General features: G+C 40.1%; 1 protein-coding gene across 4 annotated transcripts in view; it reads left to right on the top strand.

The window, feature by feature from the left end:
* The window catches only part of LOC126183197 (cullin-5), a 253,481-nt gene extending 227,905 nt beyond the window's left edge, over window positions 1-25,576 (top strand). For 2 of the 4 annotated variants that reach the window (XM_049924956.1, XM_049924954.1), the window contains exons 15-17: window positions 2,163-2,286; window positions 16,764-16,972; window positions 24,163-25,576. In XM_049924956.1, coding sequence (XP_049780913.1) covers window positions 2,163-2,286; window positions 16,764-16,958 — 319 coding nt within the window. In that variant the 3' untranslated portion in view covers window positions 16,959-16,972; window positions 24,163-25,576. Of the gene's footprint in view, window positions 1-2,118; window positions 2,287-16,763; window positions 16,973-19,047 lie in introns of those variants that run through there. The other 2 variants (XM_049924955.1, XM_049924957.1) reach the window with 2 other exon arrangements.
* Window positions 25,577-25,873: the final 297 nt, after the last annotated feature.

Genomic DNA, 25,873 nt, shown 5'->3' with positions numbered 1-25,873 from the left:
GTCCTTTGGCGGTCCCTCGACATCTCACGCTGCTTGTACCCTTTATATATCCTACTAGGCTCAGTAATACTGCTAAACACAAACAATCTAAAGCACTTTGGTGACTGTTCTCTCTGTCCGAGAGAAGGGCAACAGTAATCATTCACGTACCCACTCCACTGACTGTGTATCATTTTTGAAGTTATGTTGACATCTGACCACGTATTCACTTTTTTCATCAAGCAGTGTATATACTGTTTAATTTGCCATTTTAGACAATTAATAGTGTAAATTTTCTGTACTTCATAATAATGTGTGTGGAAAGAATATATTTAAATTTATAAGGTGTTTGTTGAGGTTACTTAATGTTTGTTACACTAACAAAAATAACAATCCTACCTCATTTGCAACTAACTCTGAAACAATTGTATGCAGATACCTTCTTACCAGGAAATCTGGCATTTCAAATACAGGGAAAGTAGGCCATTAGAAAATTGCCATTTCATGCAGTGGTGCCTAGTTTTATTCTTATCACAGTGACTCGATCAATGTCGAGTATCATTCTCAGGAAAGTTTTCAGGCTGAAAAACTGAGCGAATGTCTTGTTCTGCATTAACTTCTCTCCTCGATTATTGAGTGGTTAGTGGAAGGTTTGAGAGACTGCGAAACAAGGAGTCCAATCACCTAAAAGAACTAAAAGGTGTACAACTTTGCTTCCTCCATTTTTTCGCCAACATTTGAGGCTTTAAGGAAACAAATTGGTTACACACGTATCATTCAAAGTGTTTTCCATTGCTGGCCACTGCTTTCTCCCATCTTTCGGGCAATGTACGAATCCCGCATCTAAAAAATTATTCATCTTTTGAAGCAATCCATGAATCAATCTAATTTGTGACTTCTTCATGAGATCGGAAGTGTTGGTCAGCCAGGCTATGCGCCATTGATCTAAACAGGCGATAGTCAGAGGGAACAATGTCTGGAGAATACGGCGGGTGGGGTAGGACTTCCCATTTTAACGTTTCCAAGTACGGTTTTACACCTCTTTTGTAACATAGAGTCGAGCGTTGTCATGCTGCAAAATCATTTTATCATGCCTCTCGCTGTATTGTGGACATTTTCTTTTAATGCTCTGCTCAAACACATTAATTGCGTTTGATAATGAACACCTGTGATTGTTTTACTTGGTTTTAACACCTCATAGTACACGACACTGAGCTGGTCTCACCAAATGCAGAGCATGATCTTGGAGCCGTGAATATTTGGTTCGGCCGTCAATGTGGAAGCATGACCAGGATATCCCCATGATTTTTTGCGTTTATGGTTATAGCAATGAACGCATTTTTCGTCCTCGGTCACAATGCGATCCAGACATCCCTTCCGTTTTTGCCTCTGAAGCAACTGTTCACAAACACACACGCCATTCAACGTCTTCTTAGTTTCAGCTCACACAGGACCCAAGTTCCTTCTTTCTGAATCATGCCCATAGCCTTGAGACATTTTGAAATGGCTTGCTGTGTCACTCCCACTAATTGTGGCAGTTCATATAGAGTTTAACGTGAGTCTTCACTCAGCAATGTCTCCAATTCTGCATCTTCGAAAACAATCTCTATTCCACCACTATGCCAGTCTAAGACGTTAAAATCACTGTTCTTGAAGCATTGAAATCACTCGTGACATGTTCTTTCACTAATGGTATCCTTACTGTATGTACTTGAGAGCATTCGATAAGACTCAGCCACGGTTTTCTTCATATTGAAAAAAAAACAGTAACACCTCCCACAAGTGACAAGAATTAGGCTCATAAACTGACATTTTTGATCAAGAACAACTTTATGATGCATACACAAATTGACTGATGTTTGAATGAGGTTATGTTGACCGAGGTCCAAGCTAACTGCCTGACGTCTGCGATCTGTTTCTTTCGACCGCTATTGTCGCCACCTATCAGCAAACGGCGGAAGCAAAGTTGTACATCTTGTAATAAAATGGGTTGCAGAATATGAAAATGCAGTGTATATGTTGTTGAAGAAACTTCACAAAATGTAGTGCAGTTTCTGCAGATAAGTCACTGTAACGAAGTTATTTTGAAGGCTGTGTTGTCATTTATTTTCTTAAACCAAAACTACTTGTCATTTACAGTAAACACACACTTACCCCATTTGCCGTCTGCTATTATCCTATAGGAAGAATGGAAAGCTTCAGAAACGGGGGAAAATCAACCTCGTTGGACGGCTGCAGCTTTCCACTGAGAGGAGCAAGGAGGAAGATAATGAAAGTATAGTGCAGCTGAGAATACTTCGTGTACAGGTAAAGGATATCATATTATGTCTAAAAAAAGTTCTACTTCTTAGTAATGCAGTGGTAAAAAAAAAAAAAAAAAAAAAAAAACTCTTGAAGCCCAGTCTATATTTGAAACTGGAGCAATATTTTATGAACTTACAGAGACCAGTTTTGAGCTGTATTTTGCAGTTTATATTATTGACTTTTCACATTTTTTTAATGATGATGTCGTTGGGGCTACAGAAAAGGAAAGGGACTAGTTATCTGACAAATATAAATAGATTAGCAAATACAACAAAATTTTTCAAAAAATTTAGTCTGGTTTGGTGCTCATTTCACATTGTTGCAATATATTTTTAAATAATTCAGTTATAGTTATAAACAAATAAATAGAGACTGAACTACAATGCTGACCTGAAATACAGAGCCTGGAGAAGAAAATAGAATAGGAAAGGCCAAAAGCAATGGAAATACTTGTCATGAGCAGGATAATCTCTGAAAAAAATCAGTATAGTCTGTAAAAAGTGTTACATCAGCCACACAATACACGACTATGAAGGCAAGTGGTTTACTTGATGGACCTTCAGATGGCAGGTGTAAGGAATCTAGCAATTTGAAAAATTCCATGTACAGGTGGTATGTTGCATGTCGTTTGAGTCGGTGCTGCCATATACCATGCTCTCAATGAAAGTGTCTCCTCTTTTGTCAACCGACAACTGTGACCAAGTGTCTGCCTAGCCTCCACTTTTAAAGTTACAAACCACTTCCTTCGCAGACTCTCAACCATCCGCATCCTGTTACCATTTAGATCTCTACTCCTCAATATTGATGCCAATTCCCTGTATGCTAATGTCCCCTATTCCTGTGGCCTCACCACTATTGGGCACTACCTTCTCGAATCCACAGTACTGCTGCAAGCACCCACATGGCACCCTTCTGTGCCGACCTGTTAGTGGACCATTTAGAGGAAACTTTCTTAGCCTCCCAAAACCCCAGATCTTATGTCCAGCTCAGGTCTACTGATGATATTTTCATGATCTGGACCCTGGACTGAGACACCTTTTTGTCATTTCTCTGTAACCTCAACTCCTTCTGTCCCATTTGTTTCATTTGGTCTTCCTCGGCCTGACATGCCACCTTCCCAGATGTTGACCTCAGCCTCAGTGACAGCTCCACCCATATTTCTGACTATATTGAGCTCACCAAACAACAACAGGATCTGCATTTTGACAGCTGTTATCACTTCTGCACCAAAAAATCGCCCCCAACATACTCTGACCACTTGTGAAATATGCATATGCAGTGATGAAAATTCCTTCTTCAGTATACGGAAGGTTTCACTAAACATATTCCTGTTTGGTTGGCAATTATTCAGGACTCGTTGCATGTGACAATGCAAGTTAGAAAATCACTTTCTTAGCATAAACTTTACTTCTGCAATATACTAAATTAATTTAGCTGTTTGTGACTTATCGTTGTTGAGGGGTAAAAATGAGTAGGGTTCAATTAGAGAGTAGTGGCCACTCAAAATTATTTTTATCAAATAATCTTTATTGCCAGTGTTTTTATGACTCTTATTATTTGGTATCAGCATAACCAATTATTTGATATCCACAGCTGGATAAAGTCTTCCCCTTTACACTCTGAATTGTTTTGATGTCTTCCTTCAATCCACCCTGGTACGGATCCCAAACACTCTAGCAGTACTCAAGAATAGTTTGCACCAGCGTCCTATACAGGGTCTCTTTTACAGGTGAACCACACTTTCCTAAAATTCTCCCAATAAACCGAAGTCGACCATTTGCCTTCCCTACCACAGTTTTCACATGCTCATTCCACCTCAGATCACTTGCAACGTTACGCCCAGATATTTAAACAACTTGACTGTGTCAAGCAGGACACTACTAATACTATATTCAAATATTACAGGTTTGTTCTTCCTACTCATTTGCATTAACTTATATTTTTCCACATTTAGGGCTAGCCGCCATTAATCACACCAACTGCAAATTTTGTCTAAGTCATCTTTTATCTTCCTTCAGTCTCTAAACTTCAACACCATACTGCACCACGGTATCATCAGAAAACAACTGCAGATTGCTGCCCTCCCTGTCTGCCAAATCATTTATGTATATAGAGAACAACAGAGGTCCTATGACACTTCCCTAGAGCACTCCTGGCGATACCCTTATCTCTGATGAACACTCGCTGCCAAGGACAAGGTACTGGGTTCTGTTATTTAAGAAGTCTTTGAGCCACTCAGATATATGTAAACTTACTCCATATGCTCATACCTTCATTAACAGCCTGCAATGGGCCACTGTGTCAGATGCTTTCTGGAAATCTAGAAACGTGGAATCTGCCTGGTTCCTTTCACCCATAGTTCTCAGTATATCATGTGAGAAAAGGGCAAGCCGAGTTTTGCATGAGCAAAGTTTTCTAAAACCATGCTGATTCATGGATGTAAGCTTCTTAGTCTCAAGAAAGTTTATTATATCCAAACTGAGAATATGTTCAAGGATTGTGCAGCAAATACACTCCTGGAAATTGAAATAAGAACACCGTGAATTCATTGTCCCAGGAAGGGGAAACTTTATTGACACATTCCTGGGGTCAGATACATCACATGATCACACTGACAGAACCACAGGCACATAGACACAGGCAACAGAGCATGCACAATGTCGGCACTAGTACAGTGTATATCCACCTTTCGCAGCAATGCAGGCTGCTATTCTCCCATGGAGACTATCGTAGAGATGCTGGATGTAGTCCTGTGGAACGGCTTGCCATGCCATTTCCACCTGGCGCCTCAGTTGTACCAGCGTTCGTGCTGGACGTGCAGACCGCGTGAGACGACGCTTCATCCAGTCCCAAACATGCTCAATGGGGGACAGATCCGGAGATCTTGCTGGCCAGGGTAGTTGACTTACACCTTCTAGAGCACGTTGGGTGGCACGGGATACATGCGGACGTGCATTGTCCTGTTGGAACAGCAAGTTCCCTTGCCGGTCTAGGAATGGTAGAACGATGGGTTCGATGTGTCCCCTCGACGATCACCAGTGGTGTACGGCCAGTGTAGGAGATCGCTCCCCACACCATGATGCCAGGTGTTGGCCCTGTGTGCCTCGGTCGTATGCAGTCCTGATTGTGGCGCTCACCTGCACGGCGCCAAACACGCATACGACCATCATTGGCACCAAGGCAGAAGCGACTCTCATCGCTGAAGACGACACGTCTCCATTCGTCCCTCCATTCACGCCTGTCGCGACACCACTGGAGGCAGGCTGCACGATGTTGGGGCGAGAGCGGAAGACGGCCTAACAGTGTGCAGGACCGTAGCCCAGCTTCATGGAGACGGTTGCGAATGGTCCTCGCCGATACCCCAGGAGCAACAGTGTCCCTAATTTGCTGGGAAGTGGCGGTGCAGTCCCCTACTGCACTGCGTAGAATCCTACTGTCTTGGCGTGCATCCGTGCGTCGCTGCAGTCTGGTCCCAGGTCGACGGGCACGTGCACCTTCCGCCGACCACTGGCGACAACATCGATGTACTGTGGAGACCTCACGCCCCACGTGTTGAGCAATTCGGCGGTACGTCCACCCGGCCTCCCGCATGCCCACTATACGCCCTCGCTCAAAGTCCGTCAACTGCACATACGGTTCACGTCCACGCTGTCGCGGCATGCTACCAGTGTTAAAGACTGCGATGGAGCTCCGTATGCCACGGCAAACTGGCTGACACTGACGGCGGCGGTGCACAAATGCTGCGCAGCTAGCGCCATTCAACGGCCAACACCGCGGTTCCTGGTGTGTCCGCTGTGCCGTGCGTGTGATCATTGCTTGTACAGCCCTCTCGCAGTGTCCGGAGCAAGTATGGTGGGTCTGACACACCGGTGTCAATGTGTTCTTTTTTTCATTTCCAGGAGTGTAGAAGTTAGGAATATTGGCCTGTAATTTTGCGGGTCCATTCTTTTATGTTTCTTATATACTTTTTTCCAGTCAGTTGGAACTTTTTGCGGGGTGAGAGATTCACAATAAATGCAAGCTAGGTAAAAGGCCAATGCCATAGAGTACTCTTTGTAAAATCGAACTGGGATTCCATCCGGACGTGGTGATTTATTTGTTTTCAAATCTTTCAGTTGTTTCTCTATGCCAGCTGTGCTTATTTCTATGTCGTCCATACGGGAGCATGTCCAGTGGTCAAATGGCGGTATGTTTGCATGGTTCTCCTGCGTGAATGATTTCTTGTATGTGAAATTTAAAACTTTGGCTTTCATTTTGCTATCTTCAACTGCCACATATGACTGGTCAACAAGGGATTGAATATAAGCCTTAGGCCCACTTAGCAATTTTACACATGACCAGAATTTTCTCGGGTTCTCTGCCAGTTCTTTTGCTAAGGCGTGACAGTGGTATTGTTTTATGCTTCGCGCATAGATCTTTTCACAGATGCACGAATCTCTGCTAACCTTTGCTTGTCATCATTTGGGCATCCTCTGCTTCTTCAGCATCCACTGATTTTCATTATTAAACCATGGTGGGTGTTTTCCATCCTTTATGCACTTACTAGGCACATAACCCTCCAGACCACAACTTGCAATCTGCTTAAACTTTGCCCATAATTTCGCTACATCCATCTGGAACTAAGTGTTGCCAATTCATTGTCTAAGTGAGATATTAATAACTGTTCATCTGCTCTATCTAGTAGAAACACTCTGCTACCCTTCTTGATTGACTTTTTAACTTAAGTAATCACAGTTGCTATACTAACATCATGATCGCTAATCTCCGTTTCTGTACTGACATTGTCAACAAGGTCTAGCCTATTTGAGGCTACAAGGTCTAAGATGTTTTCAGTGTGTGTGGGCTGCTGAACTAGCTGCTCAAGACACTTTTCAGAAAATGGGTTCAAAAGTGTTTCACATGACTGTCTGTCTGTTCCCCCCCGCAATGAATCCATAGACACCCCAGTCTATACTGGGCAGGAAATGGGAAGATCCCATTGTAAAACCACTAGTGTGTAAAGGAATACTTGTATACTTACTTACTACTCAGCTCCACAGCCCTTGAAGAGCTTTGGCCTGCAACACAATGTCCTGCCATGCTACCCGGTCCATTGATTGGTGTCTCCATCCTCTGACACTCGGCTTTTTCATGTTTTCTTCAATTCCATCCACCCATCTCTTTCTGGGACATCCCTTCCATCATCTGCCTCCAGCCTTGCCATCAAAAATCCTCTTACTTAATTCTGACCGTGTGTTGTGCCCACCGCAGTCTTCTTATTTTAATGGTGATGACATTGTCAGTTTCTTCAAAATGTTATCTAGTTCTACATTTGTACGGATGAGCCAACATTCTTGATCATATATTGGGCAGTATATGTTACGCAGAACCTTTCGCTCCTAAATGCTAAGGATCCTTTCCTTATTTGCAGTCATGGTCAGCATCTCAGCACCATACATAACAGCCGGTCTTATAATTGTTTTGTAAATGAGGATTTTAGATTTTAGTAATAGAAGTGAGCTCCTAAGCATGGGTAGTGCAGCAAGGTACCATCTGTTGCCTGTTGCTGTTCTAGCTTGCACCTCAATGCCAAGTCCGCAGCTCGTGGTCTAGTGGCTAGCGTTGCTGCCTCTGGATCACAGGGTCGTGGGTTCGATTCCCAGCTGGGTTGGGGATTTTCTCTGCCCGGGGACTGAGTGTTAGTGTTGTCGTCATCATCATCATCTTCATCATTCATGACAGTGGTTAGATTGGATTGTGTAAAAAAAATTGGACTGTGTAAAAACTTGGACTTTGTACGGGTGCTGATGCTTACGCAGTTGAGCGCCCCACATACCAACCATCACCACCACCACCACCACCACCTCACTGCCAATGTCATTTGTCTCGGTGATAGTCAATCCAAAGTACTTGAAGTCTTTCACCCTTTGAAACTCCTTGTCAGCTAGCCTGAGATTTGGTATGTTTCATTGGTTGGTTATTGACATATAATTGGTCTTTTTGACATTGACTTCCAGGCCAAGTTCCCTTGTATTTCTCTTTGGTTGTTGATGGGTATTGTCCAGCACAGCAGTGTTTTGTGCGAGTAGTGCCATATCGTCTGTGTAGGCTAGGTACCACAGTGAACAATTAAAAATGGTTCTTCCTCTCTCTAGCTCTGTCTTATTTATTACTTTTTAGAGAGAGGTTGAATAGCAGTGAGGATCAATGTCACCCTGTTTCAGACCCTTCTTCACTTCCACGTCTCTGGAGATTTCGCCCTGTATTTTTACTTTGCAGGTGGTGTCACTGAGGGTCATCATAGTAAGTTTGAGTTTCTTAGGTATTCCAGTCTCTTCCATTACATTCCAAAATACCACTCTTGAGATGCTATCATAGACATGTTTAAAATCGATTTAAAGCTAGTGTATGTTTATTTGATGTTCATAACATTTTTCAAGTAGTATGTGCAAAGTGAATATCTGGTTGGTTGTCAACCTATTTCTTCTAAAGCCACTCTGATAGTCTCCAATTCTTTCGTCCACATTGGAAGTAAGCCTGCTAGTTAGGATGTTAGAGAACACTTTATATGTAGTGTTTAGCAGGGACATTCCTCGCTAGTTCTGGAAGTCATTTTTTTATGTACGGGGCACATTATAGCCATTTTCCACTCCAGTGGCATGCTCTCTTCCTGCCAGATGCTCAGTATTACTTTATGTATTGCTTTCCACAGTGTATCCCCACCATATTGGAGAAGTTCTGCCTGGATCTGATCTGCTCCAGGTGCCTTATTGTTTTTTAACATCTTAATAGCGCGTATCACTTTCTCCAGTGTGGGTTCTGGTGTTAAGACCTCTGGTCTGTAATAAGTTATTTCCACCAGTTCTTATCATTCAAATCTTTCTACTTCTGGATTCAGGAACTCTTGGAAGTATTCTGACCATCTTTCAAGTATTTTATTACTCTTCCCTATCAAATCCCCTTCTTTTCTCCTACACATATTTGTTCTGGCCTGAAACCCAGGCTTTCCTTCTTTAATCCGTTGGTACATTTCATGTATTTGCTTCCCATCTCCTAGCTGTTTAACTACTTCCAATTTTTTTCTAGTGCTCTTTTCTTCTGTCTGCAAACCCTCTCAACTGCATGGTGCTTCTCATTATATTCATTCAGATATGCTCTACTGCTTCTCTGAAATAATTCCATTCATTCTATGTTACGTTCCTCATTTCTTCTTGTACATTCTCCGTCAAACCAATCTGCCTTCCTTTGAGACTGTATGCAACCCAAAACTTCTCCAGCTGCCTCGAGGATTGCAATCTGACATTTCCACATTATTTCTGTATGTTCATTTGACATGTTGGTACTATTCTTTATCACCTCTTCTATTTTTGTCTGATATACTCTCTGTATTTCTTCTAACTTCAGTTTCTTAATGTTAAAACTCTATTATTTGTGAACTTTTTGTCTCCTCAATAGTGAAATCCTTTGCCTAAACTTAATTCTCACTAGATTATGGTTTGAACTGCAGTGAGCTCCATGTTGGCTCTCAAAATACATTGTCTGATCTGTGTCTTCAATCAGGCAATCTATATGATTTCTAGTTTGTCCATCTGGAAGCATCTTTGTTTCTTTGCGTGGGAAACATGTACTGCTGACAATCATGTTTTTGCTTACAGCAAAATATGGAGGCTATGTCCTCCTAAAGTTGGCTGATGGGCCTCTCCTTTTAATATTTTTGCATTCAAGTCTCCCATTAACATCTTATCATGTTTGGGAGCCTGATCATACAATTGCTCTAACTTTGCTATAAAACTCGTCCTTCTGTTGTTCATCTGCCTCCTATGTGGGTGCATGTACATTTATCACTGTTAAGTTGGAAAATTTTCCCCTTGATCTTAACATGGAGATCCATTCATTGATTGGTTTGAAGCCCAACACTGCATGTTTCAGTTCTTTAGTGACCACAAAACTTGTTCCAAAGGTAAAGGTATTTGTTGTCCTGCCACTATAGAAGGTAGTGAAATTTCCCGAGTTCATTATCAAAATATCTGTCTGGCTTATTCATTTGTTAACATTCGCAGCAACTGGTTTTTACAGGGGAAGACTGTTGATCTTCCACCCAAGCATTGGGGGGGGGGGGGGGGGGGGTTGCCCCCTTACAGCTCGCCAGGTAGCTGGCTCCATTTTCAAGGGAGCATCCTTAGCCTTTCAAAACCCCTCTGTGGACTGCAAGGCAGCAGTTGATGGTTGAGGGCTTCTCTTCCTTTCTTCCAAGCCATTGACCTGCTGATTTTGGTCTGCTCAAGGTATTTTATTTCCCTGGTACCCGCCATATTTGTAGAACGTTCTCCTCTCCGCCGCTTGGGGAGGCGCCTGATGGGGGATCAGCATCCCCCACACGGGGTAAAGGAATACAGGGTGGTTCAAATTGAATGGGACAAAAATAAAATATTCCTGTGATTACAGTAATTACTTTAGTTCAGAAATACATGTATAACCTGGAAGATTAGCTCTCACAGTTTAGGTTGGCAACAGTGAAATAATGGAAAGTCACTGTTGTTGTTAATCACTTGAATTAGTATTCAAAATGGTGGCATCCCTGATAGAAAAGGCGTATTGTCTTAGAATACATAAAAACATCATCAATAATAATTGTTCAAAGACATTTTCAGACCTAGCTTTTGTAAAGTGGCACCACACCATCACAATACTGCTAGATGGTCAAAGCAGTTCAAGGTGACAGGATACATATGCAAGAAGAAAACTGTGGGAGGACCATCCATTGACAATGAATGTGATGTCCCAGAAAATACCTATGTCGTGCCAGCAGAGAAGTGAATGTTTTGCAGTGAACAGTATGGCATGCATTGAGCAAGGGTATGCAGTTCAAATCTTGCAGGTGCTGAAACTAGTTGATAAAGCAAAATGGAGACTGCTCACATCTCCAGAGTAGCGAGTTACATATTTAGCTATCCCTGTGTTTTACTAGTAGTATACTTCTTAAATTTCATGTGTGTTTTTCTAATTAAGAGGTTTAATAATGCATGATTAACTGTGTGTGAAAATTCAGGCAGCCAGCAGTGCTGCTTTCATTTTTTCAGAACAGCCAGCTACACAACTCATTTTTTCATCAGCGTTCATTGGTGACATATCAGGAGGGTAGCAAGTTGTGTATCTAGGCTTTTATAATTAGTGCTTCAGTTAGTCTTGCTAGCATGTGTAGGATGCATGCATGCATGCTGCGTGTGGACACCAGAGTATCTGGCTGCAGTTCACAAACAACTGAATGAATTTTTGGCTATGGTCAGAGACCTTCACACTGCTGCCTCAGGGTGTAGCGGTTGCAGAGAATCACACACATCACATGGGACACCGCCAGGTGTCGCTTGTTTCACCCACAAGTTCTGCTTCCAGGTCTCCTCCCGGTGTTCCTGACGTGATAGATCAACCCTCACAGCAGGGTGATTGGCAGGTGGTAACACTTTTGTGTTACTAGAGGCAGAGGGCCAATATGGGGGTTGACTTTCTGGCCTTATATATTTACACTACGAGTGAACAGATGGCCTTCCATTCAGCGGTATCCGAGCAGGCACTCGTCGGCGGGGGTTTGCTAGTTATCAGCTGATCCAATGTTAGGCGCATTATGGAGCCCCTTAGGAAGGTGCCATTCGAGGCTGGAAAGAAAGCCAATGTGTACTTGGTACATCTGCCAGAGCACCTCATCTAAAATGTGGAGGTGGCCTTGCCTGAGGCTATAAAGTTTGCAGGGCGCAGAGATCTTCAAGTTGTGGCTCACGTCGGCACCGATGATGCCTGTCGCTCGGGTTATGAGGCAATCCTCAGTTTTTACAGGTGGCTGGTGGAGGTGGTGAAGGCTACTAGCCTCACACACTGAGTGCAGGCAGAGCTCAAAATTTGCAGCATTGTTCAGAGATGATCAGGGTCTTTTGGAGTGGAACTGAGTAGAGGGTCTCAACCAAAGGCTTCATTGGCTGTGTGACAATCTTGGCTGCAGATTTGTAGACCTGCATTATCAGGTGGGGATTTGTAGGAATCACCATGATAGGTCAGGGGTGCACTACACAAAGGAAGCAGTTACTTAGGTAGCAGACTGCTTGTGGAGTACGCATGGATGTTCTCTAGGCTAGGCAGTAGTTTGAGGTACTCTGATGAACACTCACCCGTTGATCTGAAGACAGCAAAGTCAGACCACATTCAGAGTAGACACACTTTAACTGTCAAAATTTTATCAGTAAATTGTCAAAGTATTCGTAACAAAGTTCCCAAATTTATTCTCATCCAGGAAATGTCTCGTGCTCAAATTATTCTTTGGATCAAGAGTGGCAGAAACCTGAAGTAGAAAGCTTTGAGATATTTAGTGATTCATGGAACATCTGTCTAAGAGACAGATTAGATGCCATAGGAGGAGGTGTGTTCATCACAGTTGACAAAAATATTTTCACAATTGAGGATGAAGTTGAGTGTGACAGTGAAGTTACCTGGTTGTGTATTAACAGGTCTAAGTGAGACCAAGTTCATTGGTGAGTGTTATTACTAGCCACCTGATTCCACTTTGACAGTTCTGGAGCTTCAAAGGAAGCCTGTGGTCAGTAGTGTGCAAATATCCAGATCATGCACTACTAGCTGGAGGTGACTCTAAGCTACCAAATATAGAGTGGGATGCCTATGGGTTTATCGCAGGGGGGTGGGGCGTTATAATCAGTCAGTCTTGTAGCCTTGCAAAGTACTTTTGAAAGTAGTTTTCCGAAAACTATCTTGAGCAACTAGTTTGGCAGCCCACAGGCAATGGAAATACTGTATACTTTGTAGCTACAAACAGGCTAGAGCTTATCAACAGCTTCAGTATAGAGACAGGGATAAGTGATCATGGTGCCATCATAGTGACTTTACTTATGGAAGTTAATAAATCAGTCAAGTAGGGTAGGAAAGAGTTTCTGTGAGAAAGAGAAGATAAGCAGTTGTTAGCATCTCACTTTGAGAATTAATTGATATCACTTAGTTCAGTAATATGGACATAGAGGAATTGTTGGCAATGTTTAAACAGATAGTAGATTGTAGTCTGGAGAACTGTGTACATAGTAAGTGGATTAAGAACAGAAAATGCCCACCGTGGTTTAACTGTGAAATTCGGAAAATGGTGAGGAAGCAAAGGCTGTTTCACTCTTCGTCCAAAAGAGAACACGCAAATGACGACAGGCTAAAAAGTGTATAGAGATTCGTGCATCCGTGAAAAGAAACCTGTGTGAAGCGTACATCTACAACTTAGCAAAGGGTCTGGCCGAGAACCTGAGAGAATTCTGGTACTATGTAAAATCATGAAGCAGGTCTAAGGCTTCCATACACTAGTCTGGTGTGGCAGTGAAGATAGCAAAACAAAATCTGAAATTTTAAATTTTGCATTTAAGAAATCATTTGTGCAGGAGAATCGTACTGTCATTTAACCATCAAACACTCCCATATGGACAACATAGTAATAAACATCCCTGGTCTAGAGATGCAACTGAAAGAGTTGAAAACAAATAAGTAGGAAAGTACAGATGGAATCCCAGTTTGGTTTCACAAAGAATACAGCATTGCCCCTCTCTTAGCTTGCATTTATTGCAAATCTGACACCAAGTGCAAAGTCCCAAGTGACTGGAAAAAAGCAGTGGTGACTGCTGAAGATAAGAAAGGTAAAATAATGGGCCCACAAAATTACAGACCAGTATCCTTAACATCTGTTTGCTGGAGAATTTTTGAACATATTCTCAGTATGAACATAATAAATTTCCTTGAGTCTGAGAAGGTTATGTCCACAAATCAGCATGGTTTTAGAAAGCATCGCTCATGTAAAACTCGGCTGGCTCTTTTCTCACATGATATATGGTGAACAATGGATGAAGGGCAACAGGCAGACTCCATACATCTAGATTTTCAAGAAACTTTGGGCATGGTGCCCCACTTCAGACTCTTAAGAAAGATCTGAGCATATGGAAAAGGTTCACAGATACACGAGTGGCTTTGAAGGCTTCTTAAGTAATAGAAGCCAGTATGTTGTCCTCGATGACGTGTGTTCCTCAGAGACAAGGGTATCATCAGTAGTACCACGGGGGAATGTGATAGGACTACTATTGTGTTCTATATACATAAATGATCTGATGGACAGGGTGGACAGCAATCTGCGGCTGTTTGCTGGTAATGCTGTGGTGTGCGGGAAGGTGGTGGAGTTGAGTGACTGTAGGAGGATACAAGATGCCTTAGAGAAAATTTCTAGTTGTTGTGGTGAATGGCAGCTAGCTCTAAATGTATAAAAATGTAAGTTGATACAGATGAGGAGGAAAAACAAACCTGCACTGTTAGACAGCATTAGTAGTGTCCTGCTCGACACACTCATGCCATTTAAAAATCTGGGCATAATTTTGCAAAGCAATGTGAAGTGGAACGAGAATGTGAGGGTTGTGCTAAGGTAGTAAATAATCAGAATTCTGGGAAAGTGTGGTTCACTCTAAAGTAGACTGTGTACCCTCCACTGCGCACCATACGGTGGCTTGCAGATTGTGTGTGTAGTTGTAGATGTACACAAAACCAGTATGCCTGTCTGGAACATGGACATGATACTCTGAAACAATGTTTTCTGCGCCATAACCAACCGCAAAGTCTTCAGTCCTTTCTTCTTCACAGAATATACTGTTACAGGCATAACCTATCTTCATATTCTCTCTCTCTCTCTCTCTCTCTCTGCTGGTTACCCCAGTTGAAAGAAGAGGTACCAGACTTCATTCTTCCTCAGGACAGAGCTCCGCCACAGTGGCATAACTTTGTACTTAACCATCTCATTGAGCATCTTCCACAGTGCTGGATTGGTCATGCTGGCTCAAATGATGTACTATTCCTGTTGTGGCACCCCATTTCACCTGACCATACACCACTTGATTTTTTCTTTTGGTGATGTGTGAGTACATGGTTTACGTACCCCCATTTCAACAGGATTTACAGACGCAAAGCCAGTGGATTGTCGGCGCGATTAACTCCATTGATTGGGCTAAATTGGATTGGGTCTGGCTGGAAATGCAGTACTGGATAGACATCTGCTGTGTCAAAAATTGAGTCCACAGTGAACATCTGTGAATGAATGTCCATAGAAACTCTTAAGAGTTAAACTTTCTGTCTATATGTGTGTTTCCTGATCTGAAACAATCAGTACTGTAGTCATAGGAATACTCCCCCCCCCCCCCCCCCCCCCCCCATTCATTTTTAATCACATTGTATTTTCAGGTATCGATATTCAATCAAAAGTAGAGTTTCTTGAAATTCACGAAGACAGCAAACTAGAAGAAAATCTTAATAAAACATAACTTGAATTATTTTAGTGGAAGGTTGGAGGCTAGTACCTGGTGTTACTGGAAAAATGTTTGCAAATGACCATACCATCCTCCACAACTTACAGGTGTGAAAGTAGACTTTGATGTATTGTAACAACAACAACAAAAAAGTGAGAAGCTGAATGAATTTGAAGCATTACTTAAGAGATATTTGGCTGATATTAAAGCAGACACAAAAAATATATTAAAAATAAGCAGAACTAACAGTCTCAGTGACTCATTATTTCTTGGAATCTCAACCCTCCAATGTACATGTCACGTAGCAGCCAGACTTTGTTGGAAGTGTTGTCTAATATCTGATCTCATTCATCACTAATGGTCTCAGAAAGGTTTAGTTATAACTGAAAAGTTGATTTTGAATTTTCTTTATTTTATGTGAGATCATGGATAATGAAGTCTGGGAAGAGGAAAATAAAAAGCTGAGCATCATGTAGCTATTGTTCCAATAGAAATTTGATCAACACATTGAACCATGATACCAGTATTCGAAGAAACTGTTGCTATACAAGCTTCTATGATGATGATTTCATTGTTCTCTATGTTGTGCATTGCGAGCTAGACATATTTTCAGTTACAACTTTTGATCCTACTCTTGTAGAGGACTGGGAATGAATTGTTGGGAATATTGAGAAATGGTAATTAATTGATTATGAAAAGGACAGATTACCACATAGCATACTCACCACATAGCAGAGATGCTGATTCGCAGGTAGGCACAACAGAAAGACTGTCAACACGAGGTAGGTAGGTGTGTGTGTGTGTGTGTGTGTGTGTGTGTGTGTGTGTGTGTGTGGCTAGTTCTGATGAAGGCCTTTTTGGCCGAAAGCTTTCTTGTTTGACAGTCTTTTTGTTGTGCCTATCTGTGACTCAGCATCTCTGCTATATGGTAGCAGCATTCTATACTTTTCATAGTATTGTCATTATTCCATCTCAAATTTCCCATTGTTTAATTAATTGATTGATTATCATATTGTTTTCCATCTGTGGTGAATTATTCACTTCTGAAGCTTGTGCTAATCATTGTTATTGAATAGTGTTAGTCAAAGCCAGCATGGTAATCACATTCCCTGGTTTATTTGTTTTTGCTCCTTCTAGTCACATTTAGTTATTGAGTGTTAACTATTGTTACTCTGATTCTAGGAGGCTGTTATCAAAATTCTGAAAATGCGTAAACGAATTACAAATGTCCAACTTCAAACAGAACTTGTAGATATCTTGAAGAATATGTTTCTACCCAGCAAGAAAATGATCAAAGAGCAAATAGAATGGCTTATAGAACACAAATATATGAGACGAGATGAAGATGATATTAACACATTCATATACATGGCATGAAAGAAAATGTAATGGTATGTATTTCATAGTTTGTTTTCAAATGGCTATTGCAGAAAATAGCTAAGTGCTTGTGTTTCACAGCAGTCCTTGTGTCTGGTAATAGTGCAGTAGGGAGTTGTGCAGTTTATTTGGTTCCTATTATTGCCAAATAAGTGCTGAGGGGTGATTTCTCTATCAATGAAACACAGTCTATTTCACACTCTATCACTCTTCTGTTGTTGATTTAATACTAACATTTCTGCACAACTGTGCCATCCTCGGTAGATGTCTTAAGTTACTTATTATTAAGAAATGTTAATAAAATGGGCATAGTGCATTAAACGCAGTACTACTGATTTTCGTTTGGCTATGTTATATATTGTGACTGGCAAGCGAACACACATCTGCTTGCTGTTTGCTAATGAACACACCGACAACCTTCTTGAACTCGTGTGTCTTGAGGTATTTGCTGTTTTGGACCACAGTGGTAAGTGTGTCAGCAGTCCAGATTACAGCAACCAGTGCTGAACTCTCTGAGAGATTTGTACTCATTGCAGTACTCGAGACTTGATAAACCTCTGGGCAAAGCCGTTCCATTTATGATGGCTGTTCAGATGAAGTGACAGTCATATCACACTCACTGTGTGATCCAGTCCCATCTTTTCACTACACTTCCGCTATCTACTGGATCTGTGTTTGCATCCCTGACATGGCAGCACATCGTGTACGAATCAGTGTGTCATGTTACTTCCCATAGACATATAATCCTGTATCATTTGAACTCACCTGCTTGTATTGCATCCTTTGACATTAATGTTGCTTTCACATTTCCACATTGTTCAGTGGCTTGTCAGTGATAGAGCTTGTTATAACACAGACCTTTCTGGCTTCACGAGAGAGGATGCTACTAGCTGTCTCTCTGCAGTTGTAATCACTTATTGATGATATGTTTTCCTGTAAATTGTTGAAGTTTCAGTTTATTCAAACTATTCATTTTAGGTCTTGCTGTTTCAAAACTGTTAAGAGCACATTCCGAAACTCCACTATAAAAGTGGCGAGGAGCAACTCTCTGTCTATTGATTGTGATTTAAGTTTTCATCTGTGTACCAAAATCACTTCAGGCAAATGCCAGTATGGTTCCTTATCCCATAAAAGAATATTTTGTGTGCAAAAATATAACCAAGTTTATATTTTCCCTCAGCAGAGAATGGTGTCGTCTCATGAAGTACCTCCCGCATGCGCAAAAAACTTTCTATATAGGTTTTAATCTACAAACCAATGTTATGGTGAATTCAAGAAAAATGTTTTATTTTGACATAATTACAGATGATACTATGTGTGAAAAAATTTAAATGTTTGTGTTGCACACAAACTCTACATTTCAGGTACCAAACAGGCCCTTTATTTGCATACTCAACCCCTCCTGTTCGTCTTTTATGTATTGTGTTTGTAAAAGTCTGGAAAATATTTGCCTGTAAGACGTGTCACTTTTGGTCTATACCGTGTTTGTCAAGTGGATGTGTCTTGTAGATTAGAGGACATAGGCAACTTTTTGGTGAAATTAATTGGTCTTTATTTTCTGATATTTTTTGACTATGTTCTTTTATACAGGATGTATGTGTTGAAACACACAACCTACAGTAAATGGTGATAAAAGTCTGATAGTATCAATCTGCTCTGGGATATACTTTGTCATTCAGTTTCAAAGTCGACCTTGTATCTGCATGCTGTTATTTATTCTACCCTTCTTCAGTTTTTCTGAAATTAGGGAACTCTGATGTATGCAACTGCATTGTGTCGACAAAACCAGCATATTATTTGTTGACAAATTTTGGACTAGTGTATCACTTGTCAAATTAAATGCAGTAACCATTTCCAAGAAAATTGTGTGAATGTTCCTTGAGAATTTGGCATGTTATTTCCTTCTCAAAATACTGACTACCATAACTGATGAAATTTCATTCCGTATCTTCTACTCTTCAAAGGAATAAATTAGCTTCATTCAAGGTGTCTGTTTCAGAGGCACAGCAATGATCATGAACTTATTGTAGCATATGAAATGATCTGTATTTAATCTTATATACTTCATAATTGTTTGTGTTTCGAATAGTTTGATGCCATTGAAGTATTTGTCTGCAAAGTAGAGGAATTTCAACAGAAGAGGAAGTTTCTTCATCCGGATTCCTAAGAAAGGTGTGTCGAGCAACTCAGAAGTATGGTTTGTGTTATCAAGCACTTTTTGTTAGTGGAACATTTGTAAAAGTGGGACTCGTGCAGATACAAAAGCACATGGCAGCATTTTGTTGCAGAACTGTATTTTCACCAGATGGTTTCAAATCCAAGTGCCTTTCATGTTTATCATTGACAACTCTCAAATGTACCTCGTAATTTGTTATCACTTCTTGGAAGAACTGCTTATCCATTGCATGAGATCACTCACTAGCAAACAAGTTGCACTGTTCTAACATGTCAGCAAGTGCTAATCAGATAGGAAACGAGACTATTATGTAAGTTACAATATGCAAAAAGTTGTTTAGCTGCCGCAGAGGAAATGGAGAGCTGCTTCCAGAATAATTTTTACCAACAATTTTATTAACAGTCAGGTGCAGTTAAACATAATGCATGTTGTAAAGTAATTTTTTCCTTGGAAATTTTACGCACTGAGCTATCAGTGCTGATCCAAAAGATGTAATTATGAAATAGCTGAACAAAATTGTACATTTCAGTTTTGTGAACAATACAAGATTAGTTAATTCTTAGCAGGTATATTTTATTGTTGTCTTGTTGGTCTCAGAGTATCAATTTATTTATGGTAATGTAAAATATGAGAGAGCAAACTGACTGTAAAAAGTATTTGCTAAAGGCTTCGGAGGTTATCTAAGTCTTGATACAGATCTAAGCTATTGTAAATGATGATTTTCTCAGGAAATTTTCAGTGAATGCTTTTCAACTTTCCAAATCACAATTGTCTTCTGTGAACCAAACAGTGGAAGGCGAAATACCTCACGGATGTGACTTACACGTGTGTGCATTTTAAAAATGATTGTGAATGTGGGAGATAAATTTTCCCATAGCTCACAAAACTGTCACACGTCTCACAACACTCTGGTTCCTTCACCACTCGCATTTATTTTTGAGCCCAATTTGTTTTCATTTCAGTATCAAAAATAGTAATAGATATACCAGACTAAGGGTCGCACTGAAAAAGTAATCCAGGTTCTTGCAAAGTTTAACACAATTAGCCACAGTTGTCACTCAAAAGTATGGGGTGATTATAATTAAAGTTGAAATAACACCACTGGTCAGAATGACGTCAAATTGCAATGGAATTTTACTGGAGAAGGGGGAAAGCGTATGGCAGAAGAAAGATAAATAATTACAAAATGTAGCAATAGATGGCGCTGTAAGCATCACAATTTAATAGTGGTCGACTACAAATGACAAATGAATCGTACAATGATGCCTAAGGTGTACTTTTGATGTTAAACAAACTGTAGTACTCAGTGTGCATGGGTGCACAGGTGTAATACTGTTAGTTACGTAAGCCCATCCACCACAGCAAGGTCATATCACATCAGATGGAAAAAATCTGTTTTTAATTGTCCTGAGCCCAAAAACAAGCATGAATCAAAACCAAATCAGATTATCAATTTCCGTGTGACTGGCGCAAAACATGTTCAGTATGCTGTCCACTGTTTTCTGCAACAAGTTGAAATCAAGAAATAGCATGTTGCACAACTGATCAAAGCGTTTCCAGTGAGATGTTCAGAATGTGTTGCGCAATGCATGCCTTCAGTGCAGCTAAGTGTGGAATCAGAACACTGAACACATCTTTCGTATAGCCCCACAGCCAGAAGTCACGTGGATTAAGGTCAGGTGATCTGGACGGCCAGGCTGTAGGGAAATAGCGGCTGATAATTCTAGCATTTCCGAAATGGCGCTTCAGCAGCTGCTTAGTTGGATCATGCATAAAAATGATCCCATCTGCACATTCACACTGTTGGGGAGCTGGAATGACGTGGTTGCACAAAAGACACTCGTAGCATTTACCAGTGACAGTACAGGTAAAAGGATCAGAAGCACCTGTCTCTTCGAAAAAATATGGCCCTATGATAAATTATGCTGTAAACTTTCATCACCCAGTGACCTTTTCAGGATGAAGTGGTACTGGTTGATTTGCGTATGGATTTTCCATTGCCCATATTCAACAATTCTGTGTATTGACATATCCTGTCAGATGGAAGTGGGGCTTCATCTGTCCATAAAATCTTCCGCAGCTAATCATTGTCCACTTCCATGTGAGCAAGAAATTCTAAAGCAGAGGTCTCTTGCTGGCAGGTCAACAGGAAGCGCGTGGTGATGGGTAATTTTGAATGGGTAGCAAAGAAGGCTGTTTTGCAGGATTTTACACACCTTGCTTACGGGTGTGTCCAGTGTTCGGGCAATTCTCTGTGCACTACACGTTTGCGTACCACCACTCGTCTCCCCCTGCATTGCTGTGGCCACTGATGTTGAATCAATTCGTTTCCTCCCTCTATGGAGGTTACGCACCAAAGGAACCTGTCTTTTCGAATTTCTGAATCATTTTTCCAGACCCATGGCAGTCATCGGCCAACGCCTTTTTTCAAATCCTTCAGTGGCCAGAACTTCTGCAGAGCGATGTATGCACAGTCATCATTCTTGTAATACAGCTTTACAAGCAGAGCATGATCCTGCATTGAGACAGTCATGGTAATTATCGCAGATGCGAAAGGAGGAAAAGCCGTGTACCTTGCGAGTTTATATCGACTTCAATGGGTCATGCGCATGACCGGTGTTTTCATTTACATATTCTGACATACAGTGCCATCTATTGATCAATTTTCACACTATTTTTTTCTTCTGCTATACGTTTCCACCTTCTCTGATAATATTCCATTGCAGTTTGATGTCATTCTGACCAGTGGTGTTATTTCTACAGTGTTTTGAAAGTTTAACTTTAATTATAATCACTGTCTATCTCTCTGATGGAATTTATATAAATGAAAGTTTTGGGAAAAAAGAAATGAGAAGAAATATGGTCTTTCTAGGCCCAGGTGTACATATTTTATTTGTCAGTACTGACAGATATGCTGTGTGTGACTGAAATAGTGTATAGAAAACAATATCAGTGAAATCTATGGCAATAATTAAAGAGAGGGTACAGTTTTCAGGGTAGTGGGTTACAGTAAATGCACTATTTGTTGGGGCTTGTCTACTTCATTGTGAACAACAGTCACATTTAACCTGATTGTAGTTACATCTGACTTTCTGCATGTTCAGTAGTAAACAGGCTTATGTGTTTTGAAACTCGTGAAACTAACAATTTTCTTGTTGCGTAGTTACAGTTTCAGTTGTTTACTTGTTAGTATGTGCTTGCACTTTTGTCAAAACTGTACCCTTATTTGTAGGTTGGGAGATCATCAGACTGAAATGATGACCATCAAAACATGTGGTCACCATCTCTCTGTAACAAAAAAACTTATTGTAAAAAATGGGGGCCTCTCGGTTCTGTCTGTCTAACACCCTTTCTTTAATGAGTGAAGACTATAAAATTTGAATACATATATCATTGCAAATGACTCACAGATTCTGTAAGATACCAGATGCAGTAGGACAGATTAGGTATTTCCAGTCTGTTGCAAATACCAAACAGAAGGCCACAGCTCTTGGTCATTAAGCTATTTCCTTTGTTTTTCATGTATGACTGACTTGCAAAATTTGTATGTTTACTCAAAGAAATAATGATGCTGGTACTAAAATCACCAGTAGTTCCTATAATGGTCGTAGGAAAATATTCAAAAACAGTATATCTGTCAGGCATTGCTATCAGATCTGAAACATGGAGAAAAAATGCACCCAATGTGCGTAAAATCATGCTTTTGACAGAACTGTTGACCTGAAAGAGTATTATTGTTCGCCTACATTATCAAATACTCGAAAGTTTACTAAAAATACTACTGTTACAACATTGTCAGGCAATTCCATAACAGCATAAACTTCTTTGCAGAATGAAAGATTCATTCTGGAAATTGAGTATATTTTTTGAAAACTCTCACCACAGAGGAATAGAAAAAGTTCCACGTACTTTGCACTCCCCCCTACTTGACTTCTTAATCCCTGTTTTGTCTTTAATAAGTTTCCTCTATAACCTCACACTCGCCGGCCGGAGTGGCCGCGCGGTTAAAGGCGCTACAGTCTGGAACCGCGCAACCGCTACGGTCGCAGGTTCGAATCCTGCCTCGGGCATGGATGTGTGTGATGTTCTTAGGTTAGTTAGGTTTAAGTAGTTCTAAGTTCTAGGGGACTTATTACCACAGCAGTTGAGTCCCATAGTGCTCAGAGCCATTTGAACCACCTCACACTCTGCTGTGATATATTGTCCAACACCCAGTTCTATCACAATAGTTATACTAAAGAAGTAAAGGGTCTTGTTATGTGTATCACACATGTACAGTAGTGTACCAGCTGACCTTGCACAAGAGCTTTGGTCTAAAGCAAATATGGAATTTGTGTCCTAACTTTGAGAGACTTTGGAGCCAGTTATGTTTCTTTAATGTTTATTTTAGATAAATAAATGTTGTTTGTTTTGCATATTGTAAATTAGCCAAATCTGGAGACCATTATACCACACTCATTGGAAGCTAAGTGACAGCTAAAGATGAAATTTACTGTGAAATAGATGTAAACAAAATTTAACAATGATTGAGGATTGATATATTTGGAAGCTGTATATAACATTTTGTATGAGTAAAATAGATTTGACAAAAGTGCCTCACAGGACAAAAATACCGAACTCTAGTAGCAGGTTATTCTTTTAGAACACTTACATAAAAGTACAGTGGGGAAAAAAAACAGCTAAATTTAAACTAAATACTGTAAATTAATGTCAGAAAATGTGACTGTAATGGAGAGGAAAAATAAAATTCTACTTGAAAATGGAGGAGCTAATATGTGTAAAATAGAAGAAGAAAAACTATAGGTCAAATAAATTTTGCTCCTTTGACATTGTGAAACAAAAAAGGTGATGGAATTATGAATTTCTGTCAAAAAAAAAACCATTTCCACTGTTACTTCATGCATTTGGTGTGGGTGCCTAGGAGAAACCTGAATTAAAAAAAAAATAAAAAAAAAGAAGTAAATGCTAAATGTCAGGAGAAGTTAGGGTGTGATCAATTGAAGAATGGCTTTGCACTGTTTATTTCAGGTGCTGTCCGAAGGCATCCTGTGGTAACTTTGAAAAACAAATATCAAATATATGGAACATTAGTTGAATTAAGCTCCCGTCAAAATGAGAGTAGACATGTGCAAAAAGTTGTATAGGGAGTCTCCCTTTCTTCAACAGTGGGAACATTAAAAATGAAGACTCGTACTTTTGATTAGCTTATATCCTGTGACTACATGACTCTGTGATAGTGAATCAGTGTTTTGTTCATTTGTGACTTTATTTGTGAACTCAGTGAGAAATACATACATGAAAATGTGTAAAAACAGTCAGACATAATTATAAAGAGCTATGGTTGTATGAATGAAGTGGAGACAGGGTGGTGCTGCTCCTTGATCTTAACCCTTTCTGCTCCTTCGTTGCACTCATCCCAATATTTCATGGGTGTTGTGAATCTCTCATGAACTTGAATTACGACTGTTTGTGCTTGTATTCATAAGTATGGAAGTACTGTACCAAATAGTGGCCAATGAATACATCAATAGGGGTCATAATGTAATAAAATCATCTTGCTTTATTGACTGCATCAGTGTGCAGGTTGTTTGCAACTTAAGTCGATGTGTCACTGTGTAGTAACTGTGTGTCAATGTGCAAATAATTCATTTCTTTTTCCACTACCAATCCTTATGCATAATATTCAAATCTGAAATGCAACTCTGTAACATTTAACCTGAAGACTCTGTGTTACCCAGAGAATCTTCACGTCTTTATTGCGAGCATGGCTTTCTTTATATTGCCATTCCTACATGAACATAATTCATTCTCAACTGTCTTTCCTTTGTCCAACAATTGTCACTGTAGTAGCTGGTCACTTCATCAGCGTTTTTTCCACATGTTTAAGGCAAAATTTCAGAAGTTTCTGATTGCTTGACATCAGGTGCTATTACATTATATAATTTTTTGGGTAATTTAATATTATTTTGTGTTTTTAATGTGAGATTTAAGATGCATTTGCAAAGAACCATTTTTTGTGCTATGGCTTCCTGCCACACATTTGCAGTCATTAAATACTTGTGTTAAATGTTAATAGTTACCAAAAATACTTTTAAAATATTGTGTGAAAGTAGTGGTATCAGGTGTCTGCCATTGTCGTGAATATCGATCACATGCACTGAAATTTCGGCTTCAGCTTTAAAAGAAGTCACTATATATTTGAAAAATATGCAATGGATGAAATTTTTGGGTACTACTCAGAAATTTTGTTTTGGTTTGTTTCGTGATGGATGTTCTACATTATCTCGATTTAGATACTGTGTATGTGTGAATAAGAATATCTTTACAAAGAACAATGAGTCTCATCAGACAATGTTCCATGTTTGTCATTTGGAAAGTGAGCACTATGTGAGTGTTTGCATGTATTGATTTGTTATTTAATAAAGAATATGTGTAAACATTATTCATCATTTGTTTACTGTTATTTTGTAATCCTACTATGTGCAGCAAAATAAATTTTTTTATATCTATAATTATGAAAAGCATAGATTGCTACTCACTGTAAAGATGACACATTGAGCTGCACACATGTTCAATGAAAAGACTGTTACACACTCACAGTGAGCTTTTGGCCAAAGCATTTTTCAGAGAAACACACACACACACACACACACACACACACACACACACACACACACACACACACACACACACGTGCCACCATATAAGTACAATTACTTTCCAAAACAAAAACATTAAG

The sequence above is a fragment of the Schistocerca cancellata genome, chromosome 4 (assembly GCF_023864275.1).
Source record: "Schistocerca cancellata isolate TAMUIC-IGC-003103 chromosome 4, iqSchCanc2.1, whole genome shotgun sequence".
Lineage (NCBI taxonomy): Eukaryota > Metazoa > Arthropoda > Insecta > Orthoptera > Acrididae > Schistocerca > Schistocerca cancellata.
Note: the sequence above shows the minus strand (reverse complement) of the source record. Positions and strands in the feature narration are given on the sequence as shown.